The 22,288-nt window shown below is 37.8% G+C and overlaps 3 protein-coding genes across 5 annotated transcripts; all 3 read right to left on the bottom strand.

Annotated features, from left to right (window-relative positions):
* Positions 1 to 3,649: 3,649 nt before the first annotated feature.
* Positions 3,650 to 7,291, bottom strand: kcnk3b (potassium channel, subfamily K, member 3b). The gene is made up of 2 exons (XM_083545406.1): positions 6,633 to 7,291; positions 3,650 to 5,085 (listed from the first exon to the last, which is right to left on the bottom strand). Exons 1-2 carry the CDS (start codon positions 6,916 to 6,918, stop codon positions 4,229 to 4,231), a joined length of 1,143 nt encoding a protein of 380 aa, XP_083401532.1. The 5' UTR covers positions 6,919 to 7,291; the 3' UTR covers positions 3,650 to 4,228.
* Positions 7,292 to 8,401: 1,110 nt separating this feature from the next.
* ezra (ezrin a) lies at positions 8,402 to 17,140 on the bottom strand. Its single transcript, XM_083545402.1, has 13 exons — positions 16,688 to 17,140; positions 14,605 to 14,688; positions 13,714 to 13,809; positions 12,966 to 13,240; positions 12,626 to 12,709; positions 12,396 to 12,542; positions 11,997 to 12,093; positions 11,228 to 11,391; positions 10,965 to 11,095; positions 10,682 to 10,842; positions 10,218 to 10,310; positions 9,802 to 10,056; positions 8,402 to 9,300 (listed from the first exon to the last, which is right to left on the bottom strand). Exons 1-13 carry the CDS (start codon positions 16,697 to 16,699, stop codon positions 9,136 to 9,138), a joined length of 1,764 nt encoding a protein of 587 aa, XP_083401528.1. The 5' UTR covers positions 16,700 to 17,140; the 3' UTR covers positions 8,402 to 9,135.
* Positions 17,141 to 17,196: 56 nt separating this feature from the next.
* tagapa (T cell activation RhoGTPase activating protein a) lies at positions 17,197 to 21,538 on the bottom strand. Of its 3 annotated transcripts, none has more exons than XM_083545399.1 (11): positions 21,385 to 21,538; positions 20,885 to 20,961; positions 20,688 to 20,741; positions 20,298 to 20,370; positions 19,971 to 20,128; positions 19,679 to 19,840; positions 19,452 to 19,561; positions 19,196 to 19,361; positions 18,976 to 19,084; positions 17,868 to 18,876; positions 17,197 to 17,824 (listed from the first exon to the last, which is right to left on the bottom strand). In XM_083545399.1, the coding sequence occupies exons 2-11, from the start codon at positions 20,909 to 20,911 to the stop codon at positions 17,647 to 17,649; spliced, it is 2,046 nt and encodes a 681-aa protein (XP_083401525.1). In that variant the 5' UTR covers positions 20,912 to 20,961; positions 21,385 to 21,538; the 3' UTR covers positions 17,197 to 17,646. The 3 variants fall into 3 exon arrangements, with proteins under 3 accessions (XP_083401525.1, XP_083401527.1, XP_083401526.1); XM_083545401.1 differs by having other exon boundaries at positions 17,197 to 17,856; positions 17,902 to 18,876; XM_083545400.1 differs by having other exon boundaries at positions 17,197 to 18,876.
* Between the last annotated feature and the right edge of the window lie 750 nt (positions 21,539 to 22,288).

Below are 22,288 nucleotides of genomic sequence, written 5' to 3'. Positions count from 1 at the left end.
AAGGTGAATGAGGGCTCTCTCGAAGCTTGCTCCTAGCTGAACTCATTGCTGAATCAAAAGAGATCGAATAATTGTCATATATACTGTGTTAGACCACCGTGTGTCATTTTGTAAATTGTATGTAAAATTATGTAAAAAAAAAAAAAAATGTGATGAACCTCAAAAAAGGTTGAAACACTTTTACTTTAATACACAGATTTGTGAAGACTTTTTTCTGGTCGGTCATGAGGTATAAATAACATTACTAATATTACTGTTAAATATGGGTGATTAACAGTGCATTTAACATTTTACATCTATCATATCATTACAAAAGAAGTTCCCTTTACCTGCTACTGTTTACTTTTATCCAGGTAATACGTGTTGGACAGTAACAGTTTTTTTACTTCATTGCTATACTTAGCGGGGGTTTTTGTGTGTGTGTGTGTGTGTGTGTGTGTGTGTGTGTGTGTGTGTAATTTATCACTTGAGTATTTTTTACTTTTGGAAACTTTGACTTCACTACATTTTAATGCGTAATGTCTTACCTTGTACTCCAATACATTTCAGAAAAAAACATGCTATCCTTTGCTATTTTTACAAAAAATACATATACTAGGTCAAATGAAAACCGTCCCCAAAACCACAACTGTAACTTGGGCTATTTGCGGGTGTTTGTGTGGCGTTAGGGCTCTACTTTCCATTGTGTGTCTGTACCAGGAATGTGTAGTCAGGAGATGCAGCTGAGTCAGCACCTTACCTGTAATATTCCAGAAGAAAAATTTAATTAAATGTTAAATTGTATTACATTAAGCTTCTTCATTTTTATATACAATGTTTAAGCTACTTAACTATATTCAGCTTCTTTGTTTTATATTTTAATAAATTTTTTTTCTTTGTGATCTGTGTAATAAATGTTATTTCTTTATGGTTCTTTTTTTTTTTTTTTTTTTTTTTTTTTTTCAAAATTGCTGATTTCCAGATTTCAGCTATGATTCCTGGCAAGACACAATGGGGTGCAGTTGAGAGTTGAAAGTTAAGAGCTCCCTTGCTTCACCTCAGATTGCACAATCCCATTAAAACTGATCTGAATGCAGGAAATAAGTGCATGCCTGTGACTATTTATTGAATATATGATTACATGCACATTATCAACTTGTGCTGTTAATATCATGAACAGCAGCTACGCTAATTCCTCTCCACTGCTTCTCTTTCTCTCCCCATCCCGAGGCATCCTGAGGTTTGGCCAGCTCCAGTCATGTCCCACCTCGTGAAGATTATGGACCTATGGATGATCATGGAGAAGTAGATGCCGAGTGTTTAAAGGCCCTGGCATGGAGAAGCTGATGCTGGATCTATGATGATCACAAATTGTTCTGTATTGAAAGATTTATGACCAAACTCTTGATGTCACCCATATGAGGATGGGTTCCCCTTTGAGTCTGGTTCCTCTCAAGGTTTCTTCCTCATATCATCTAAGGGAGTTTTTCCTTGCCACTGTTGCCACGGCTTGCTCATCAGGGACAAACGCACACCATTCACCTTAACTGTTGTTTTCTGTAAAGCTGCTTTGAGACAATGTCTGTTGTGAAAAGCGCTATACAAATAAACTTGACTTGACTTGACTATTTGTGTAAATATATCACCAATATACTGTTTGTATACCTGTTATTTGCATGTCATCACCTTCCATTGCTATGGTAACTTATTTCACATATTTGTGCAAAATATATTTGGGCTTGTTGCTAAAGATCAAACTGCAATAAAAAAGAATCATGAGAGGCAGCCATTACCACTGCTGAAAAGAGGAGGGTGAGAGCCCAAGTATTGCTAACCCTTAATTTCCTTCTACTATTAGCTAGTTAGCTAGTAATGGATTTTATTTATAAATAAAGTTAAGACTATTTATACTATATTTTCATTTGTGTTGAATGAGTGAATATCTGAACTGTTTTGATAACAAGATCTCTTCGAACATTTAACAGGTTCTTAATTGGTTCATCTTATATCTTTCCACTGACTGATTTTAATATCAACATTCTGTTCAGAGGTGCGTTAGATTTGGTGCAGCAGTGACTACTTGGGTTTGTGGTACCAACAATGAAATAAAAGGTGGAGAGTAGTATAAGCAGAGATCATCATAGTTTAACACACACACACACACACACACACACACACACTCTTGTGGAATTTAGCAGATAAATTCACACACACACACCCTGACTATTACACACACAATTAACTTTATTTTAAAAGTAGGCCTAGCATGTAGACAAAAAGGTTCAGCATGGATTTGTTCAAGTTTAAAAGTAAATTTAATAACTGCATTAAACCCTTTAACAAGTTATCATGATTTATCTGATACACAGCATCCTGATTGCTCTTAGGGAAGTCATAAGCCAGCCATAGTGTAAGTACAGATAGTATAGGTAGTATAGAAATGGCAAGAAACAGACATCCATAAACATCCACCGAGGAACAATATATTGTGTTGGCGTACATAGTCCCCTTTGTATGCAGAATTTTAAGACATATAGACCAAATTGTATTTTGTTAGAGAGTGGCAAATGGCCGGTATTCGTTTTTTATATATGTATTCATATTTTAAATATATATAAATGTTTAAAAAATAAAATGCAAATGTAGTTTGAATGTAATGAAAATTTTAATAAATAGAAACATCAAAAAGCATTGTGGTCAGATTGTTTTTTTAGTCTTCAGTGAAAAATGTGGAACCCTTTATTTTTGTCTTAGTTGCTTGGCGGCAGAACAAAAGCCACAACTGAGGTACATCGTGTTCTGCCCTCAGTGACCTACTGGTCAGAGCTATTTTTACTTTTTCCATAAATGTGAATATCTATAGGCATGATTAGGAATATTGTAACAGATGCTGCCACCATGGGGAGGCGATACAGGCATTTGTTGCAGTGGCACTCCTTCTGCCTTCTGTTGCACTGTCATGCAGACCTAATAGCTCAAGGCAAAGTCTCAAGCATGAAGCGCTTTCTCCTTGGCACCATCTGAGGATCGCACACTTGCCCGTATGGGCCAACCATAGCCTGATCAGCAAGCTGTCTATGAGTCAGAGGGGAATACACATGATACTGAGACCAGATCAGTGTTAAGCAAAAGGAGAGACCTCATGCAAAGCAGCTGTAATTTTGTTTTATCACCACTGATCATAAAAAAAGTGTCAAATTTGCAGTTTGCTCATTCTGATACAGTACAAGGATAGGTAAAAGAGAGTGCCTTTCATATTTGTCATTTGTCATCATTTTGTGGTGAAAAAAGGCCATGGCATATATTAATGGGATGTGTGTGATTTGTGCAATCGTTGTTTGCTGAGGCTAACCTTGTGCTACTTATCACCATTAGAACTGACAGAAGAGAATGCATGTAGACATTCATCATCTTGCATCATCTTTAGTTCTTGTACCTCATGCCATGCAACTCTTATGAGGTTAATATACTGTAACTGTCTTCAAAGGGGAGACTATTCTTGTCCGAGGCTGGACAGAGCCAGGCAGAGAACAGAAGTCATGTTGGCATGCCATCTGGATCAGTGGTTATGGTGTAGGTGTTTAATTTTCATGGTCCTGGTCCAATGTTGTGCGGTATTAAAATAGATTCTACACTTTTTTTTTTTTTTTTAAATATACAGTGCATTCAATTTACAGTACATAAAATGTTCTTTATTCCATTACAGTCATACAAATTGAACCATTTTAAACAGAAAATTGGTGCAAAGTTGATTATAGCACATTGTGCAGCATAGAATTTTTGAATAAACGTGAATAATTCATGACATCATACAAACAAAAATGGTGATCACAAAACAATAAGACGTTGACTGATACAATATGTGATAATCAATTAGTAATAAAATCTGAGGTTCGAGGAGTGATTTGAGGAGATAATAAGGTATGCTATTGGTATTGTCTTAATAAAGCACTGCTGAAATGATGTTTTGCACATTTTATTGCACCATGTCAGGGAGTCGACTGTAATCATGAAGTAGCCAGAAGTCCATTATTACTTTCTTTAAAGTTTATATGGTCTCAGGAGGAGACAATTCATTGCACACGCACGTGACACACGTAAGAGGTACTCTGTGTCCTTAAGACACGATAATTTGCAACCTACTCAAGGGCTGGGTTTCAGCACTTGTACTTGAATGCATGCATTTATAGCAAAAAAATACAGTAGCAATGTTTTTGTGTGCATCTATTTATCATCTGTCATCACACATTTATACAGAGCTGCGTCTCTTGGAGAGCAGTCTGAAGGGGGAGATGCTCCTCACATCAGTGGACACAGTGCTAATGGCTGAGCAGCGCTGCGAGTTACACACACAGCCTGTAGAGTCTGGCTCAAAGAAGTTACCCTGCTCCATGAGTGCATCACTGAAGGAGAGGTCTTGCGGAAGCATCACCATCTTCTCCCTGCTCTTATACCATAAGCAGGAGCAGACAGTCTGAAAGTGAAGTACCTCGGCATAGACACTCTTCAGTCCTTGCCTCTTGGCATCCTGCTCCTGTGTTTGTAAGGTTTGGAGGTTGGTGTGGCGAGAAGGCTGATCTTTCTGCTTGTCTTTGGAGAGCAAAGCCCGTTGTTCTGCATCCCTCCTCTCATCTTCTGCGTTCATGGTCATAAAACGCAGCACCACCAGGTTGAGGAAGGCACCAATCACGGTCAGGCCCATCAGAATGTAGACAAAGCTAAAGGCCACGTAATGGGGGTCGTTGTGGAGCGCATTGTCCTTTTGCAAGGCCACATAATCCCCAAAACCGATGGTTGTCAAAGTGATGAAGCAGTAGTAGAAGGCGTGGAAGTAGCTCCAGCCTTCATAATGTGAGAAGGCACCTGCACCAATGCAAAGGGTGCCAACACAAGAGAAGAAGCCAATCGTCACCATGTTGGCCATGGAGACCTCCGGTCGTCGCAGACCCACACATTTCTTGACTTTGTGCAGCAGCAAACGAACAAAGGTGTTAATGCGTTCTCCCAGGCTCTGGAACATCACCAGAGTGAGTGGGATACCCAAAAGCGCATAGCCCATGCAGAATGCTTTCCCTGCATCTGTGCTGGGGGCAGCATGGCCATAACCTGACGAAAAAAAAAATCTAAATAATTTTTGTTCATTTTCACATCAGAGGCAAAGCATAGTGGATCAGAAAAAAGGAGAAAATAGAAAACCGGTTTAATAAACCTGCCATTTTAGACATCTGTGTTAACCAAAACATATAATTGTTTTAGAAAAGCAAAAATGAAGATCAAGATGTACTAATGAAATACTGAAATAGGGATGAAATTATTTCATTTATTATGTAATTTCCCAACAAATGTAACCAAAAACACTAATACTAATTCGGGCGTCCCAGAATTAGTAGTGCACTTAATCAATTTTTAAGTAAGTATTAAACCTTCACTAAATATAAATGGACATCTTAAAATATTCGTTTGGGGAAGCCAGGCTAGAATTGGTCTAGTATGCTCCCAGCACTTACCACAATGCATATGCTTTAGGTTTTTATCATGGCAGTGGTCATCTAGCAACCCTCAGAGCCTTAAAATGGTAATAACACAACACCACAACTTACTATAGCTACATGTTGCTGTTACTCGTCAACTTTAGAGCTGAAAGTGAATGGGATAAACAGACTAGTTAATGTTTTGAGTGTTTATGTCTGATCCGTAGCATTAGGCTAGCACATACCCCTGGCATATATCGCCTACTCACTTTGTTTGAGCACTAAGTAAATATTAGTACAATCATCCATTACACTTAGCTTTCTCAATATTATTATAGTGATGCTATAAATTTTCCAGAGTGGAGCCGAGCAAACTATTTGAATTAAGATATGTGGTTGATTTGTGTACTTTTTTCAATGCTCCATGGTCAATGTCGAAACCTGAAAGACCTTAGAGCAAACATCTGCAATGCAAACAGTATTTATAAACGAAATAAATCACAACTGCTGCAAAACACCTTAACTGGCATTACTGTGCACATTAATAAAAATACGTGTTACATTACGCACAAAACAATGAAGATAGACCACCAATGTTTAATTCAAAATTTTATAATGGATAATTAATATAAATGCTAAATGTATGTAACTAATATAAATGGATGTAATTAATATAAATGCTAAATGGATGTAATGGATGTGATTATATATATATATATATATATATATATATATATATATATATATATATATATATATATATATATATATATATATATATATATATAAAATCACATCATTTGCTAATGAGTATTACATATATCGTTAAATATTTGTAAAAAAAATAGATATTAAATATTATTTATTTATACTATTATTAACATACATTAGTGTTGTAATATATTATCATATTATTATTTAACTATTAATATTAATATTGAACAATTATAAAAACCTTCTTTGTTATTTTAGTTAGTCCACGTTTAAGATATTAAACGTTCATTTCTCAGATTATGTATTTTTTATTATTTGCATTACACTATATAATATACGCACGAGAGCGAGAGAGAGTGTGTGTGTGTGTGTGTGTGTGTGTGTGTGTGTGTGTGTGTGTGTAAAAGCACTAATATTAAAAGGTGGATTAATCCACACGCATAGGTAGAAAGAGAGATGGACCCTCACCTATAGTCGTTATCACAGTGATAGCGAAGTAAAAAGAGCCCGCGAACTTCCACTGCACTCCGGCTTTGTGTGGCTTCAGAAGCAAGACCACTTTCTCTATCTGCTCAAAGTCGTTTTTGGACAGATTGTACCTGCTTATCAGCTGAGACTTGCGGTAGTCCAGCTTTCTCCGCTGGCTTTTTTCTTGCTTTGACTCCAGCGCGTCGAAGACTCCCGCTCCAATTAACAAATAGGACAGGGTGCAAATAATTAAAGCCAACGTGCGCACGTTCTGCCTCTTCATCATCTTAAGTTAGCTAATCAAGTATCCTTCCGTCTTCAGAGCTAGATCCGGTTTGCGAAAGAACTTTGGTGATTCATGTCTTTGCTGAGCCCCTCATGGCTTTACCGGTGGGATGATCCTTAAAGCGGACCTGACAGAGAGCAGGATGGAAACTAGGAGCTGTTCCTTCAGCACCACCCCCCAAGCAACGGGAGGTAAGAGGCCTTATTTGGTCATTGGTCATTTAGGTTAAATTAGGTAACTGCCTATAATGAGAGATCTAAGAGCTTCAGGTACACTCTGTGCCTCTGCAGGTGGGCTGATATCACTGTAGATCCACCACTACTCTTTTGGTAATGTTAATGATTGCTTCATGGCCTGTTATTAGAATGAGTAGCATTAGGAATTGGCACAAGGACACTATGTTTTCGTAACACTAAAAAGCAATACTTATTATTATATCCACATGTACTAAACTTCAAATCATTTATTCAACAAAATTGTAAATTGTTTTCCAAAAATTGGATCGGAGACCATTGCCATTTGGTATATGGAAAGTTTTTCCTCATCTTCTTGCTTTTTCAGTTCTTAAGAAACTATCACAAAGCAACGCAATGAAACAATCTGCAACATTTATTGACCACTTTTGTCAATAAGGAGGCTGTAAAATAACTTACCAGCTGGCACTGATGATCTACAAGTTTGACCTGCTCAGCCTGCGTTTTGGCAAATAATAGCTTTTCAGACCGAACTGGATTTTTCAGCCTGGCTAGATTGTACATAATTGTATACATTAACATCTTAAACGTATAAGAATTTAGAAAAGTATACAGGAAATGTAATATCTAGTTGTTTGGGATTTTTTTTTTTCACATTTTGTTTGTAACATAAGTAAATTTGAACGCCCTCTGAAATGTATTTGTAAATAACTAAAAAGAAAATGCACTGTTGCAAATGTTGACCTAGCATATATTTAAACATGATATGGTTTCCAAGCATTTTAACTTGTTGGCTAGCAACACATTTAGTAGTGTAGTCAGCGAGTAAATATCCCCTCAAACAATCCACCTTTTAACTGCACTGCTCAGTTCCTCAGCTTACAGCGGAACAAGCAGAGTAATAAATTAGTCACTGATTTACTAAAGTCTAAACAGTTTTTTTTGTTCATCTACTGGATTAAAACTGCTATTGGTTAAAAAAACAAACAATTAAAAATATATAAACTCTGGATTGTGTTCATTAGTTTCTTTTAAAATAAATGTAGCATTCACTAGATTGTTTTTTTTTTCTTTTATTTTATAAACTGTACTTGGCCCACATCACATTTTGAACATTTAACATTGATGTGGTAGATATGTGTATTAAAGCATATGTGAATGGCATGTTGAAGTCAAATTCTAACCCATACAATCATGGCATTCCAGAATTCAAAATTAGATACAATTCAAATTATTAATAAAATAAATCTTAAAATCTCACATTGTAATAGAAGCTCAACAATGTGATGTTGTTGTCCATTATAAAGATTTATCAAAATCCAATTTTGTGTAAATAAGTACTTAAAATGGCTAACCAAGTCTAAAAACATGAAGAAAAATGACATTTGAAGTTTTCCTCAATTTTGTTCCTTTCAATTCTTTAGCGCTAAAAAATGAATGCAGTTGGTCTCTTCAGCAGCCAGGCAGCCAGCTGGATCTTTCAGGGAGATTTTTATTATCTATAAATCTCTGGCAAGCAGTACTATATTACAAAGAAAAAAGAAAAAAAAAAAAAAGAAAAAAAAGGATGGAAACTATTTTTTAAATTATTCTATTTTAAAGAGCTATGGCACAGTAAGCATAAATATGATCTTGGCTGGATGTCTCTTGCATAATGTTCTAAAACCCATAAAAATGGGGATTCAACAGTTGTATTTATGTTGAACATAATTCGGTAAGATTATTGTGAGATGCATTCCAGTGGGTTAAGGCTCCAAACTGGATCATGAGCTGGTCGGAAACTAAGACCTCCTGTAACCATAATCACAAGGACCTTAATTCTATATTGCTTCACTTCATAACACGTTAATCCAAACATAGGAATCTTTACAAATACAATCCTTTTCAATAAACCTACCATGATTAAATAACAGTCAGAAAGACTAAATAACAGTTATTTGGACACCAAATGGAAAGTGAGACCACTGGTGAGCTAGCAGGATGGTTTGTCTTGGTTGAGGTTATTTAAAATTGATATCAGTCTCTACAAAGCTTCAAACTCATCTATTCTCTGCTTGGTGTTGCCCATACGGATCTGACGCAGAGTCTTGTACTTGTCTCTTCCAGCACGCATGTTCTCCATGTGCAGAAGGTCATTCTGAGTTTTCTTGGAATCGTCCCGTGCATCTGCCAGCTCAGAGCTCAGGGCCTGCAAAATATTTGGTCCAAGGTTATTTATCAGACAGATTGGGTTAGTCCAAGGCCTTGTAAAACAAATTGGTGGTACAAAGGTCATTCAATTAGCCAATCACCGGTTCAGCCTCACAAATTCAGGCCAAGAACCTCAGGTAATGCTCACATTAATGATCAGAATGAAAGAAAAATGTTATTGCAGTGACTTTGACCCTTGCCTAGTTGTTGGTGTACACAAGCTGTTTGAGTATTTCTGCTGATCTTGGGATTTTTCTGTCTCTAATCTTTTTTTTTATCACAGGAGATCAGCAGATTCTTAAATACTCAAATATACAAGTTTCATAATAACAGTTTCTAAAATCACTTTTTTTGTCTTATTCTGATGTTTGATGCAAACTGAGAATGTATCAGCATGGTTTTATTCAATAGGTTGCCACTTGATTGGCTGTTTACAAAAATCCCATAAATTAGCAGGTGTACAGTTATTTCTAATAAAAAGATCACTGATATATCTTACCATAAGCTGTTTTTGCACACGCTCGTTTTTCTCAGCCTCGGTGAGACGGTCCTCCTCATTGCGGTTGTTATCAATGCCTTCAACCTGGAACTCAGCACTGTAGCTTCGCATGTTTTCCTCGTGGTCATCGTGGTCCTCCATGTGGACATCTTCTGCAATGAGCATGGGCGGCGGTGGCGGTAGTGGTACTGGGGCAGCCATCATCAAGTGCAGCTCCTCGCGAGTCTTCACCAGGTCGTCCTGTGCCTCTTTAGCCTAAGAGCCACATGGAAATAAGTTGATCCAAACATTTTATATTGAAAGACACATTCTCAATATTTGACTATTAAAAACTGCGCATATCATGATCACACACCTTTTTTTTATTATTTTTTTTATTTTCAACAGCTAAAGTACATAAGAAAGGTGTTAATCACCCTGCTCTGCCATTGGTCAGCTTCTTCTTCCTTGACTTTCTTGGCCTCCTCCAGCAGGGAGATCTTCGCAGTGTACTCCGCAAGTTCTGCAGACTTCAAGAATAAAAAAAAAAACCACATAAATGTAGCGAAGTCATCAGATAAAAAAAAGTAAGACTCCATTAATAAAATTTTCTGGTAGTCTAAAAGACTAACGCCTAAATGGAGTTCAGTCTAAGGATCTCAACAAAAACATCTAGTTCTATCTAAAGGGCACCATAAAGGATTATTTACACTGTCTTTTTTTGGGGAAGCCCTCAATTTTCTACATAGGACTCTATTTTGGTAGATTTCACATAGAATCCATATAAAAAGATGGAACCATCAAAAGAACCAGTCAGGAAGTATTTATTATAAAAATGTGTACCTGCTGTTTTTATTGTACTACACATTAATAACTGCTTTTAGGAATTCCCAATGCTCACCAGCTGTTCCTGGCTCTTCAGCTGGTCTTCAGCCTGTCTGGCCAGCTCTTCTTTAGCCAGCAGAGCCGCCTGTCTCTCAGCCTCCAGACGAGCAGCCTCTTGCTCCACCTTTCGTCTCTCCTCCTCCAGTCGCACGGCCCTGTCCAGCTGCATCTGCAAGTCTGTGCAATGCACCAAAGCCATCAACAGGGGGTAGCATTTGATTCATAATGAAGCAGTAAGTGATTTCCGTCAGAAACGCTACCGTTTCTTCTTTCACAGGGTGTGCAAATAATTCCTGTACCTTTCTCTGCTTTCTTGGACTTTTCCTCAAACTGGGAAAGCCTCATCATCATTTCTCGCTTCTCTCTCTCCATCTGCTCTTTTTCTTTCTCAATATTTTCTCTCTTCTTCTTCTCATTTTCAAGCAGGGCCCTAAAGATGTCAAAATGTTACGATGCAACAAATTCAACAAACACACTCCACTCATATATGTCCGGTGCTTTTATACTCTGTTGTTTCACATCATTGTTGGTCTAAAGTGTTGCGAAATGTAAACAAGCTGACCTCTCCAACTGTCTCTGGTGTTTTTCCTCTCTTGCCTGTGCCTTCATCTGCTGCACCTCGATGGTGTCGGGCTTCCTGCGCTGCATGTACAGCTCGTGGTTCCCCATGCACAGCAGCAGGATACGCTTGTTGATGCGCAGGCGAGGCGCATAGAACACAAAGTCCTGAAAGAACATGAGCAGGAAGAAGCTCAGGATGACAGTGATTTATATAAACTCAGGGGATCTGTAGGTTCCCTTTTATCCCCAGAAACATGTGTTGGGAAACTGTGGTCTAATTGCTTTTCTAGGTTGTTCTTAGCTATTTTTAGGCAATACTCTATAGCCATTATTAATTATTCATCTTGGATTGAGTCAGCTATTATATGTTAGAATTATATTAAGAGGATGTCAAAGGCAGGCTTCAATATGAAAGGCTAATCTAAGATTTTAAGACATCCGACTCCATAGACTACTACAGTATCAACAAATACATTTGTATTGACAACAAGTAAAGGTGTGGCTTCACTTATGACAAATCAATGAGTCATAATTTTATTTATAAAGCATGAACGGTACGTCACATAAGGTGTGTTTTGAGTATCGTTGACCTCTTTTCATAATATAATTATTCTTCAAGCATATAACTCAGCAAAGACTATGAATTATTTAGTAAAGTTCAATGCAACTAAAAGCAAAAGGTGTCTAGTTACAAGAGTCCAGAATGTAAGCCTAAACAATTGTTATATTTTAAGAAAAAAGTATAATAAATGAAGGGATGTCACACTTACTGGGGCCTTTTTGTCAATTGGTTTGATGACAAACTTCTTGTCATTGAATGATATGTTCCTGATTTCACTCCAAGGGAATCCGATCTTTGGTGTCAATCTAAGCGACAATACAACAGGTATGCGATTATTCTTCATCAAAGGTATAGCCAAAAAAACATCAACATCAAACTTTCGGTGCAATGACCTCTTAATAACAAGAACATTGCGGTCATGTTTACCTGCAGCACAGAGCCACAGAGTTTGTCTGAGTTACTCCAGAGTTCACTGACTGAACAGACACCAACCTCTGCCATACTGACCATAACACCTGATTTACACTAATATCATAATGCCATGTGCTGTTGATGACTAAGTGGTTGATTGTTTTGCTGACTGAATAAAATCACATGAAATGCATACTTGTCATTATGCTCATAGATGTTAAGTCCGAGAGCATCCACACCAAGAAACAGCTCTGTTCCTTTCTTGTTCTTGATGTCGAAGTAGTTGACTCCATACATCTCCAAATCCTGTGCGATTTTCAAGTACTCCAGCATAGCGTCTTCCCTGGGGACCAAAAATGGACATTTATAATTTGGGAAAATTTGGGTGATGGGGTCCATTTACACTGAGAAAAATACATGACTCACTTTAACATGCCACTGTGCTCCTCATGCCAAACCTGGATCCTCTCCTCCCACTGATCTTTGGAGAGTTTGTGCTGCTCAAGGACTCTGTGGAGGCATGATTATAAAGATGTCATAAACACTTCTAAAAGTAAAAACTCTTCCATCTGATTTTGCTCTTTGACTTAAAAAGGATGTGAAGTATCTAAAAAGATGATATCATTTAGGATTATTTAGGATTTAGACATTTAGGATAAATTATGATTCATTCTATAAAATGGTTACATGGCTACTATTACAAAATAAGAATGTAAACTGAGAAAATAGAATAGAGCCTAGTTTAGGTTTGACTGTCCAGACTTACCTTTGGGGAAGCAGACGCTCTGATGTAAGGTAACCAGACTTGTGTGACTCCTTCGAGAAATCTCCATACTTGGCCTGCACCGAGTAGGAAGCCAGTAGCACGGCTGTCTCTGGGGGGCAGTAGACATTGTCAGTCAAGATGTCTTCTTTCACCTGAAGGAAGAATAGCTTGCGTGTGATGTCCTGGATCAGCTCATTGTCCACATCCTCAGGGAAGTACTTCGCCCGGAACATAAACTGTAGGGGGGTCTCTCGCTTTACATCTTGAGATAACACCTGAGGCAACGCAAAAGAAACAACAGAAATGTGGTGTAAGATAGTGATTGTGGTCTACAGCTGTTTATATGTGTATATAATAGGGCACATATTACAGATATATAAAAATATCCTACATTAAATATCATAACAAAAGAATAAAACACAAACATTTGGAGCTTTGCATTTACTTGAAAAGCCGGTTTCCAGGGCGCACACGGACCACAATGTATTTTCAATGGACACTTAGCATTGACATTGTAATTTAGTCAAAGACTAGGCTTAATCTGTGTCTGGGAAACCAGCCAGGATAGCTGACTAGTCAAGCCACGTGATCATGTAACCAGAGATGTGAATAGATGTTGTATACTCAGGCTTTGTTTTGCATTTTGAAGTTTTCCTTTTAGATCAAACTACGCAATAAAGTGGCAGCATGGTATATATACTCCCTGGACATAAAACACAAGTACACGTACATATAAATATAAATATACCTTTTTCTCCAGTTTCAGCCAGGTGAGATATCCTTTGTTGTCCATATACTGCAGGCCAAAATACCACACCTCGCGCAGACCCACTGTCTTGACAACCTGAGGCAAAGAAACATTTTACCCTGACTGTTTTATGACCCTGACAAATATTCATGCCAATAGGAGATAGTGATTGCATGGAAAATTGGCTTGGATATCAATATTCTAGTCTGTATGGCATGTCATGAAAATTGACTACAGTACAAGTGATACTGGCATCAGGTATAAAGGGTGGGGTTCAAGTTGAAGGGTTGGATATTGCTAAATATCTAAACCGTTGTTCATCTGCACGTCTATGTATGACAATCTAATCGATACCTTCCAGGTAACACATCATTAACAGTTATCAACAATGGAACTACCCATGCCCTTCATCACACCTTTTCTTATCAGTTATATGAATTTGCTGGAGTCCCCCACCTAAAGGCCCAATGTCATGTGACACCACATTCTATAAACTAGACATTGCCAGGAGCTACAGGTCAATATTTATGCCAATCATTTACTCTCTATACCCACCCAATGGCACATGTAATGCAGCTACTGACAATATGTAACCCTGTGTATTCGTCTTTTGTACCAATTTTTACAAACATTTTACATTGTAATTATTTAAAACAGAGACTTTCATTCTCTATAAACTGTACCTTCATTAACAGCCTTTTTCATCTGTACAACAGTCATTAAAATACTAACAAAAAAAACTTCAAGAGACTGGAATTTACCGTGTAGTATTCGAGCATTGTTACAATCAGATATGTGGCCATACCACACGTGCCTTTCAACTAATGTCAATTACCTCACAAATATCTGCCTCTGGATTTAGGCCTGACTTGGGGACTAGATAAAGCTCACCTGCTCAAAGAGCTGTTTGCCTGTGGTGACAGACTGAATGGCAAATTCCAGTTCGGCGTCCATTGTGGTGACGCGGACGTTGACCTGTGGAAGAGCAAACACGTAAGGAAGGTCCTAACTGAGTGAAGTGTAAAGACGACACTTTGTGTCAACCAGTTGAAAGGAATGTCACTACACCAAGACATGTTAAGATAAACACTGCAGCTGAAGTCTTTGCCTTGTACAGGAATTATGTCAATTACATGACATGACTTGAAGCCAGTTGGTCTAGATTCAAGAAAGTTACATGAACATTCATTGCAAATGCTTAGCAGGAAAAAAATTGTGTTGATAACGCACAAACTGCGTGTCATGAGCTTAACAGTGTTGCTAGGTCAAACATAAGTCTGGGTAAACATAAGCAAATGCATGCAAGAAAATCAACAAAGAAACTCTTTACTTGCTATGGAGTTTCACAGTAATATGCCTGACATTATAGTAGTAATGACTAAAAAAAGCTGACACTAACTTATGTTGCACAAGGGTTCAATGGGGTCTATCTTTACAGCACTTAAGTAAGTTCATAAAGACATTGTGTAACCGTCGCAATGCAGTTAAACCTCTGTCAAGGTTCACTGGGCTGTGAGCAAATTTCTTCTCTGATGCATATATTCTTTTATTTTATATATATATGGTTTGGTGGATAGGTAGAGCACATTTATTTAACCATAGAGGATTAAGTATCTTCAAAGCATTTCCGCTGTACTAGATTTGCTTATACCATGACATTTTTTTTATCTGGCCACAAGACTGACCTAGTCCAGGTTAGGACGCAGTATGAACATTCTGATTCTCCTGGAGCTTTGATTAACACACACCCCTCCACTTCTTCAGCAATGCACAAGTCATTATGTACACACTACTCCACTCAAATCATTTCCACAGTGTTTGCTACGAACACAGGGACTTTTGTTCCTGTTCATGATTGTGCTTTGGGTGATAGAGGATCTTTGGAATTTGAAACCTAAATCTCTCCAATTTTGTAGTATATCCTCTAGAGAAAAAAAGGATCCAGGCCTATAAGAGCATTTATTTTATATTGTGAATAACCAATACCTTTCAATTAATATAACAAAATGATCCAGATGACTAAGACTTAGTTAAAGTTTAATCCCTAATGAATAGCAACGTGACATCATATTCAAACATTCGTAAATTGCGGCACAGGCGCAGTCTGCTGAGCTAATCTTTGACTTTACTTTTACTGATTTCATTGTACTTGAAAATGGTGTCTAGTGTCAGGTTAATCTTTACAGCTACATAAGGTGTGTTAAATATATACTTCAGCTGTTAGTCTCTACTTTGGACTCGGAGTCAGTCTCAGTTCAAATCGCTATCCTTTGTGCAATTATAAACAACTTTTCCAAAGTCACACTGGTTTACACAAATGCTTGAAACATGAAAATGATCATAAAGCAGCAGTTTATCTCCCTGTACAACAAGTCAAGTCACTGAAAACAGTGCCAGACAATTTTCTCATTCTCATTCTGAAGTGTGAAATAAAGGTTTGCCGGGTTTCGTTTCTGAACCCACTGGAATGTTTGAAAGACAACCAAAAAACCTGTCAGCCAAGGCCGGCCATGTATGACGCATTTATTGTAAGCCTAAGTGTCACAAGTGAAGTGTGGTCGACTTTTCAACACGACAATCTACTTATTATACAGTTTTCTATACATAATTATAAAGAATAGGAAGTCCACAGTGTATCTATCATCTTGTGTGAATATAAAATGAAATATCCCAGGTCGGTAATAGAAGGAAGCAGTTATTACATGGGTAAAATACACGTATACTGACGACACCTGTGGGTTAAATCACAAACTTCCGCATAACTCAAATCATTTGACACTTTTCAATGAAAAGCGCACAAAGATCTCATGAACTCTACAAAATACATACATTATTTCATTCGGTGTGGGTGAATGACTTTTGATGTCATTTGTAGTTAATAAAGTTATCTGAGAATGTATTTATAGTACCTCAATCTCAGTTGAAAAATAATACACATAAAGCACATTAGAGGGAAAAAAAGACAGTTACTTACTGGTTTAGGCATGATCCTGGTGTGTGTGTTTCTGCTTTCAGGAAGGTAGAGAAATAAAGGTGAGCTCACACCGAACCGGCTTTAGTTGTTGCTTGACTGACTGAGCTCTGGAGGCGAGGAGCGCTCGGGTTGAGGTTCATTTCTGACTCATTGTCAATAGATGGTGTCAGAGCCTCGCCCCGATAATGGCTACGATAAAGCGTAGAGCGCGTTTCAAGTTAAAGAGTGCCAAGGCTCCACTTTAACACACAATTAGCGAGTTTTGCAGCACCTTGAGAAACGCGACCTTTGTTCCCAGATGGAGAGAACAGAGTGTTGGCTGACCTCCTGCGAGCAACCCGCTTTAAAAAAAAAAAAAAAAAAAAAAAAATAGGACATGCATATGTGTTTCAATGGGCGGAGACCGACAGGTGTAACACACCAAACGAGTCCTATGACAAAGAACAAGTGGCCAGGTTAGTTCCTGCTGAGGAGTTTCTACTAAAACATGACACAGCACACACACACTGTTCCAGTCTGCTTTATAGGTTTATTTTGTACACAATTTTTCACAAAAGTGCTATTAACATTCATTTTACATGAACAACCGTTTTTTCCATACTATAGGTGTGTATCTTGGAAATGTGTCTGGAAATCCACCCTTAATGACTACTTCATACATGTTGGGTGTGTCAGTATCGCAGGTCACCCTGTGGTATGCGCTTTTCCCTTCATTGCTTACTTAGGGATGATCCACAATGATGACATACATTCAAGTGCCATTTGCTGCCACTTTAAAAATCACCGTTGCAATTAAGTCCCGAGACGAGACTTGACTAGATGTGGACAATGCAGCAAAATAAAGTGCAGATGCAATACAATTTACAAATCACATGAGCTCATCAAAGCTGAATTCGATACAGAAACCGTATATACAATCAAAGACTTCTTAGAAGCTTTTGGAATTTTTACAGATAATGTTATTTTGCTTCAAAATACATCAGTAGAAAAAAAATATCCCAAAGGTTTACAGGTGTAACACAACAAAACACATCACACATAAGATTCTCTGACATCCAAATGATCCAACAGCTGTTGACTACAGCAGTGCAATGGGCCGTTGCTAGATTCTTCAGATTTCGTCTCTGATACAGACCCCTGTTCTGACTCTGGATGGGTAGATTCTGTCTCTGATACAGACCCCTGTCCTGACTCTGGGTGGGTAGAAACATCACTGCTCTCTCCACCCGAACAAATTCTATGTTTCACTGAACAGGAATTTGATGTTTCTGCAGTTGGGAATGTAGACTGACTGCATGTGTGCATTGACAGACACCTGGCAGCGTCAACAGTCAATGGGTGCCAGAGTGAAAGCGCAACATGAGCATTGTCTTGAATTGCCTGCTCATAGGATGGAGGATTACTCAAAATCCTGCTGTCCACTTGCTGGAACACTTCCTCACTAGACACACGTCTCTGCTTTTGTGACACGAGAAACGTCCTGTTGAGAGGCAGCAATTCAGGAAGAGTCTGACTGTGGCGCAAGGCTTTCTGAGCTCGTTTGTTCATGCCGCCTCGAGAAAAGCTGATCTCAGTCCGAGACTTTGGGGCTTTCATTGATTGAGAGCGTTTCTTGGTGGCTTCGCCAAGCGCAGTCCCATTTTTCTTAGACCGGCTGGGGAAAGACAGTTTACGTTCAACGGCCAGTCTCTTACTGCAGGTTGAAATGATAGGTGTACTAGTTTGGATGGAGCTCTCTGAGGCAGTTGAGAATGTGCTTTCCAGAGAACTAGAGGAGTAGCATGAGCAGTCTTTTGAGGAATGCTGGAGATGATCACCTAGAGATGAAATATAAATGTTCTTATGCACAGATAACAACTTGTTGCCCGCCCCAAACGAAACATATTCATCCGAGTTCTGTTTTGTCATATTATGTCCATAAAAGTCCACATCTGTGTGACTCCTGGTTAGGGCAGGTTGGTTTCGAACACTTTTGTTGAAGACAATTGTTGGCTCAGAGCACCGGCGAATAAAAGGTTTGCTAGTTTGTTTCACATCGTCAGGGGAGGAGGACAATTGTAAGCAGTCCAGAGTTTTCTCTTCAGTATCAGAATGGAAGGCGTGCATTTCTGTGTAGCTCCCTTTATACCCATCTGCGTCAGGGTCATTGCTGTCATAGGCAGAATCATGATGGAGGGAGGACAGTGAATCTGGAAAAGAAAAGAAAAAACATGCTATATAAGTAAAAGAAATCTTTTAAAATATCCATATTGTGTGTTATGCAATTTAGATAAAAAAAAGCTTATTACCATGCTTATCACTGAGTTCATCCTCATCTGGATCCCCAAGAATTGTCAGCACATCCTCTCCGAATATCTCACAACAGTTATCAATGAGGAACTTGGTCAGTTCTGTGACCTGAAATGGTAGCATATTTGGAGTTAGTAATATACAAAACCACCAACATGAAATTACTAATATGCAGACTATAAACAAGAATTACTTCAGATCACGAAACAGCATACTCACATTTCTTAGCACTTCAATGTTAGTTTGGAGTAAGTTGGGTGAAATACAAACAGACAAATTGCTGGAATCCATCTTGTTTCTGTCACTGTTGGTGCTTATGTGGTACAGCACAACAATCAGGTGTTTCAGGAGGATAACATTTGGTTTAGGAATAGTATTAATCACACTGAAAGGAAAAAGCACAAGGGTAAGATTAAATTGCATTGTTACTCACATTTGACTGAATTTCATTAGTACCATTTAAAATCAGACTTACAATTGGAGCTCAGTGCACTTTTCATTTAAACCCTCCTTTTGCATTGCTGCCATCCAGGCCTGATACTGATCCACCATTAGCAAACTGCCAGGGAGGTGCCTCAAAAAGTCCTGCCATTCATTAAAATTAAATTCAGATTATTAGCATATTTAGATATTAACATGTCATACACATAACTATAATATCATTCGATTCTGGTAGACACAATTTAACTCAAAAAGTGTTACCTTGAGAAGATCGGCTAGTAAGATCACAGGCTTATTTTTCAGATCCACTTCCACCCCATTGTTTAGTTGCTCCTTGATCTCTTTCAGAGCCTTGGCATTACCAGCTTTCCTAAAGACTCCTTCGGTGTAATGGCCCTTTCTGTACAGCACTAAGAGAATCTCCTAAAAAAAAAAAAAAAAAAAAAAAAAAAAAAGGGGGGGGGGGGTTAACATTTTTGACATTGCATATAATACATACAGCAAATACAAACTTCAACTCTATATTGTATTGTCTGGTGAATTGGAAACATACCATGATGGGTTTTGGGGGATTGCCATTTGTCTCACAAACATCTGACAATGCTTGTCCAAAAAGTGTCTTTCTCTGAAGCTGAGTATCACAAGCAGTATCCATCTGTTTTCTGTGTACCCGCTGTAAAAGTTTTCTCCAGCGCTTTCGGTTGATATTGTCTGTTAAGGCAAAAAACAAAAACAAACATAATCTATGAATTCAATAATGAATTAAAAATGTAAGAAGACCTAAATGAATTCAATATTGTTTTGTAGTACTATGTCATTGGTTACAACAAACTATTGGTAAATTGTTTTATAGTTTTCAAATGAACTTTTTATAACTTACCAGTGTGAGAGGAGTTTGTCAACTTGCTCTCACATGTTTGCTTAGGTAGGGGGAGTCCCATATTATTATGAACCTGAAAGCAAAAGAGGGATCAGTTTAAAAAAAGTACCAAGATCCCCAGCTCTGTCCTGTACTAAGAATAGTCTTTAGAATCAAGTCAAAAAAGATTTTTAAGTTTTAAAAACCTCCTCCTCATTCTCAAATATAAAGATTAAAAGTTACACATCACTGCAGGTGACAGAGAAGGACAAGAATTCCAGTCTCCATTCCACACACAAATTTGTGAACAGGATTTAATTTTTTAAAGGTGTTTACATGGAGCTTTTTTCATGTTTGCCCTTTGTCAGACAATGTGCTGTATGCATATGATATGGAGTCTGAAATACTAACATCAGAGGGTGGCATGATGAGCAGGTCCATGCTGTCCTCAGACTGCGATTTCGTCTACAACAAAAGAAAATTGAAGTGCTTATCTTGTCAGGGAAATGACACAGTGGAAGACAAACCAAACATGCACTAATCAAATCCCCTGATGTCATTAGGAAACAATAGGTATGTGGAGTGGCTGGCTAAAGGTGAGAACTTACCACAACGTGGCCACTCAACACCTTCATCAGTGCGTTATGGTGTGATGTCTACAAAATACTCCTGTCAGTCAGTTGACCTGGGAAATAAAAAAATTAATAATATGTTTAAACCACCAATATATATTGTTGGGCTTACATTCAAAACTATATCTACACTTTAAGCACTGTATAATTTGGTCGAGATGTTATGAGCATATGAATTAAAACAACTGAGTCATATAAACAAGTGTATGTATTACACAACATATGGAACTTATGTGTATTAAATAATTAGAATGTATATAAGCATGCAATTAGAATGCACTACAATAAAAAATCCAATTTACTTAATTCAAAAACATGACCATCAGTTCCGATATCATTCACTAATCAATACTACCCTAAACTACTGTAGCAAATTAAACCCAAATCTTTAACAAACTGAAAATTTTGTTACATGAGTTTTAACAGTGAATACTGAACATATTGAACACGAGCTGAAATTAGTATTTTTTTCTCACCTCTTAAAAGCATTCAGTCTCAGAAACAGCGAAAGTGGTTGTGTTGACACAAGAGCAGCATGACACCAACACACGACTCAGAGAGACTAACTTAGAGCGACCCATTGCACTCTACAAAACTCAAGTGGGTGGGCAGAAAGGGAAATTCTGATGTGCAATGGAGACAGGAAGCAGCATCATGGACTCCCACTACAACACCCCCTTTAGCTTTGTAGGCCAACAACACGTATGCTGGTGGGTGGAAAGTGTCACATGCATCACCATAACATGTGAGTAAAAACAAGCATGTAGTACATGGGTATATTTGAACAAGGTTTTGCACCACGTTAAGTTAAAAATACAACTTCTCAAGTACTGGCTATCTCAAATGGGCAAGTTTTAAAAAAAAGAAATAGGTAAACATATTAGTAGACTTCTGGCTTATCTTTCGCTAATCGGTCTAAATTAATCACAAACTAGAAAGCATTCTAAGGAAAACAACCATTTAAGTTGTATAGATGGGCCGTTTCTCTGTTTAAAAAAAAATCCCTGCAATATACTTTACAGTAAAAGATCTCTTTTTGGGATAATTATTTGCCAAGCAAGCATTTACAGTAATTGAGCTTAAACAATGAATCATTATTACTAGAGCCTATCATTGTGGTGGGAATTTTTAAGAAACAGAAAAAATCATTGTGAGATTCAATGTTTGACAGTGTTTTGTTTTCACTGGTTTACTGTCATTTCATGAAACCAATCGGCCCCCATGTCTAAGCTTTGAACGATAATGAGCAAATTTGCCATTTCTTGTAATTACCTAACTATATGCCTGGCCTCCTACTAAGTATAATCTATATGTAAATTAGTTTCAGATCAAAATCTCTTTGGTTCACAAAGCACTGTGTGGGTAGTTTCACTTCAGATT

The sequence above is a fragment of the Silurus aristotelis genome (genome assembly GCF_946808225.1).
Source record: "Silurus aristotelis genome assembly, chromosome: 6".
Lineage (NCBI taxonomy): Eukaryota > Metazoa > Chordata > Actinopteri > Siluriformes > Siluridae > Silurus > Silurus aristotelis.
Note: the sequence above shows the minus strand (reverse complement) of the source record. Positions and strands in the feature narration are given on the sequence as shown.

Excerpts from the sequence above, each read along its gene's own strand:
- tagapa (XM_083545399.1), bottom strand. The coding sequence starts at position 20,911 with ATGAAGGTGTTGAGTGGCCACGTTGTG. Across the intron at positions 20,742-20,884 it reads TGTTGAGTGGCCACGTTGTG|ACGAAATCGCAGTCTGAGGA; the intron begins GTAAGTTCTCAC and ends CTTTTGTTGTAG. Across the intron at positions 17,825-17,867 it reads CACCCAGAGTCAGGACAGGG|GGGTCTGTATCAGAGACGAA; the intron begins GTCTGTATCAGA and ends GAGTCAGAACAG.
- ezra (XM_083545402.1), bottom strand. Across the intron at positions 12,543-12,625 it reads GAGCACAGTGGCATGTTAAA|GGAAGACGCTATGCTGGAGT; the intron begins GTGAGTCATGTA and ends TTTGGTCCCCAG. Across the intron at positions 10,311-10,681 it reads TGAAGAGCCAGGAACAGCTG|TCTGCAGAACTTGCGGAGTA; the intron begins GTGAGCATTGGG and ends TTATTCTTGAAG.
- kcnk3b (XM_083545406.1), bottom strand. The coding sequence starts at position 6,918 with ATGATGAAGAGGCAGAACGTGCGCACGTTGGCTTTAATTATTTGCACC. Across the intron at positions 5,086-6,632 it reads CACTGTGATAACGACTATAG|GTTATGGCCATGCTGCCCCC; the intron begins GTGAGGGTCCAT and ends TTTTTTCGTCAG.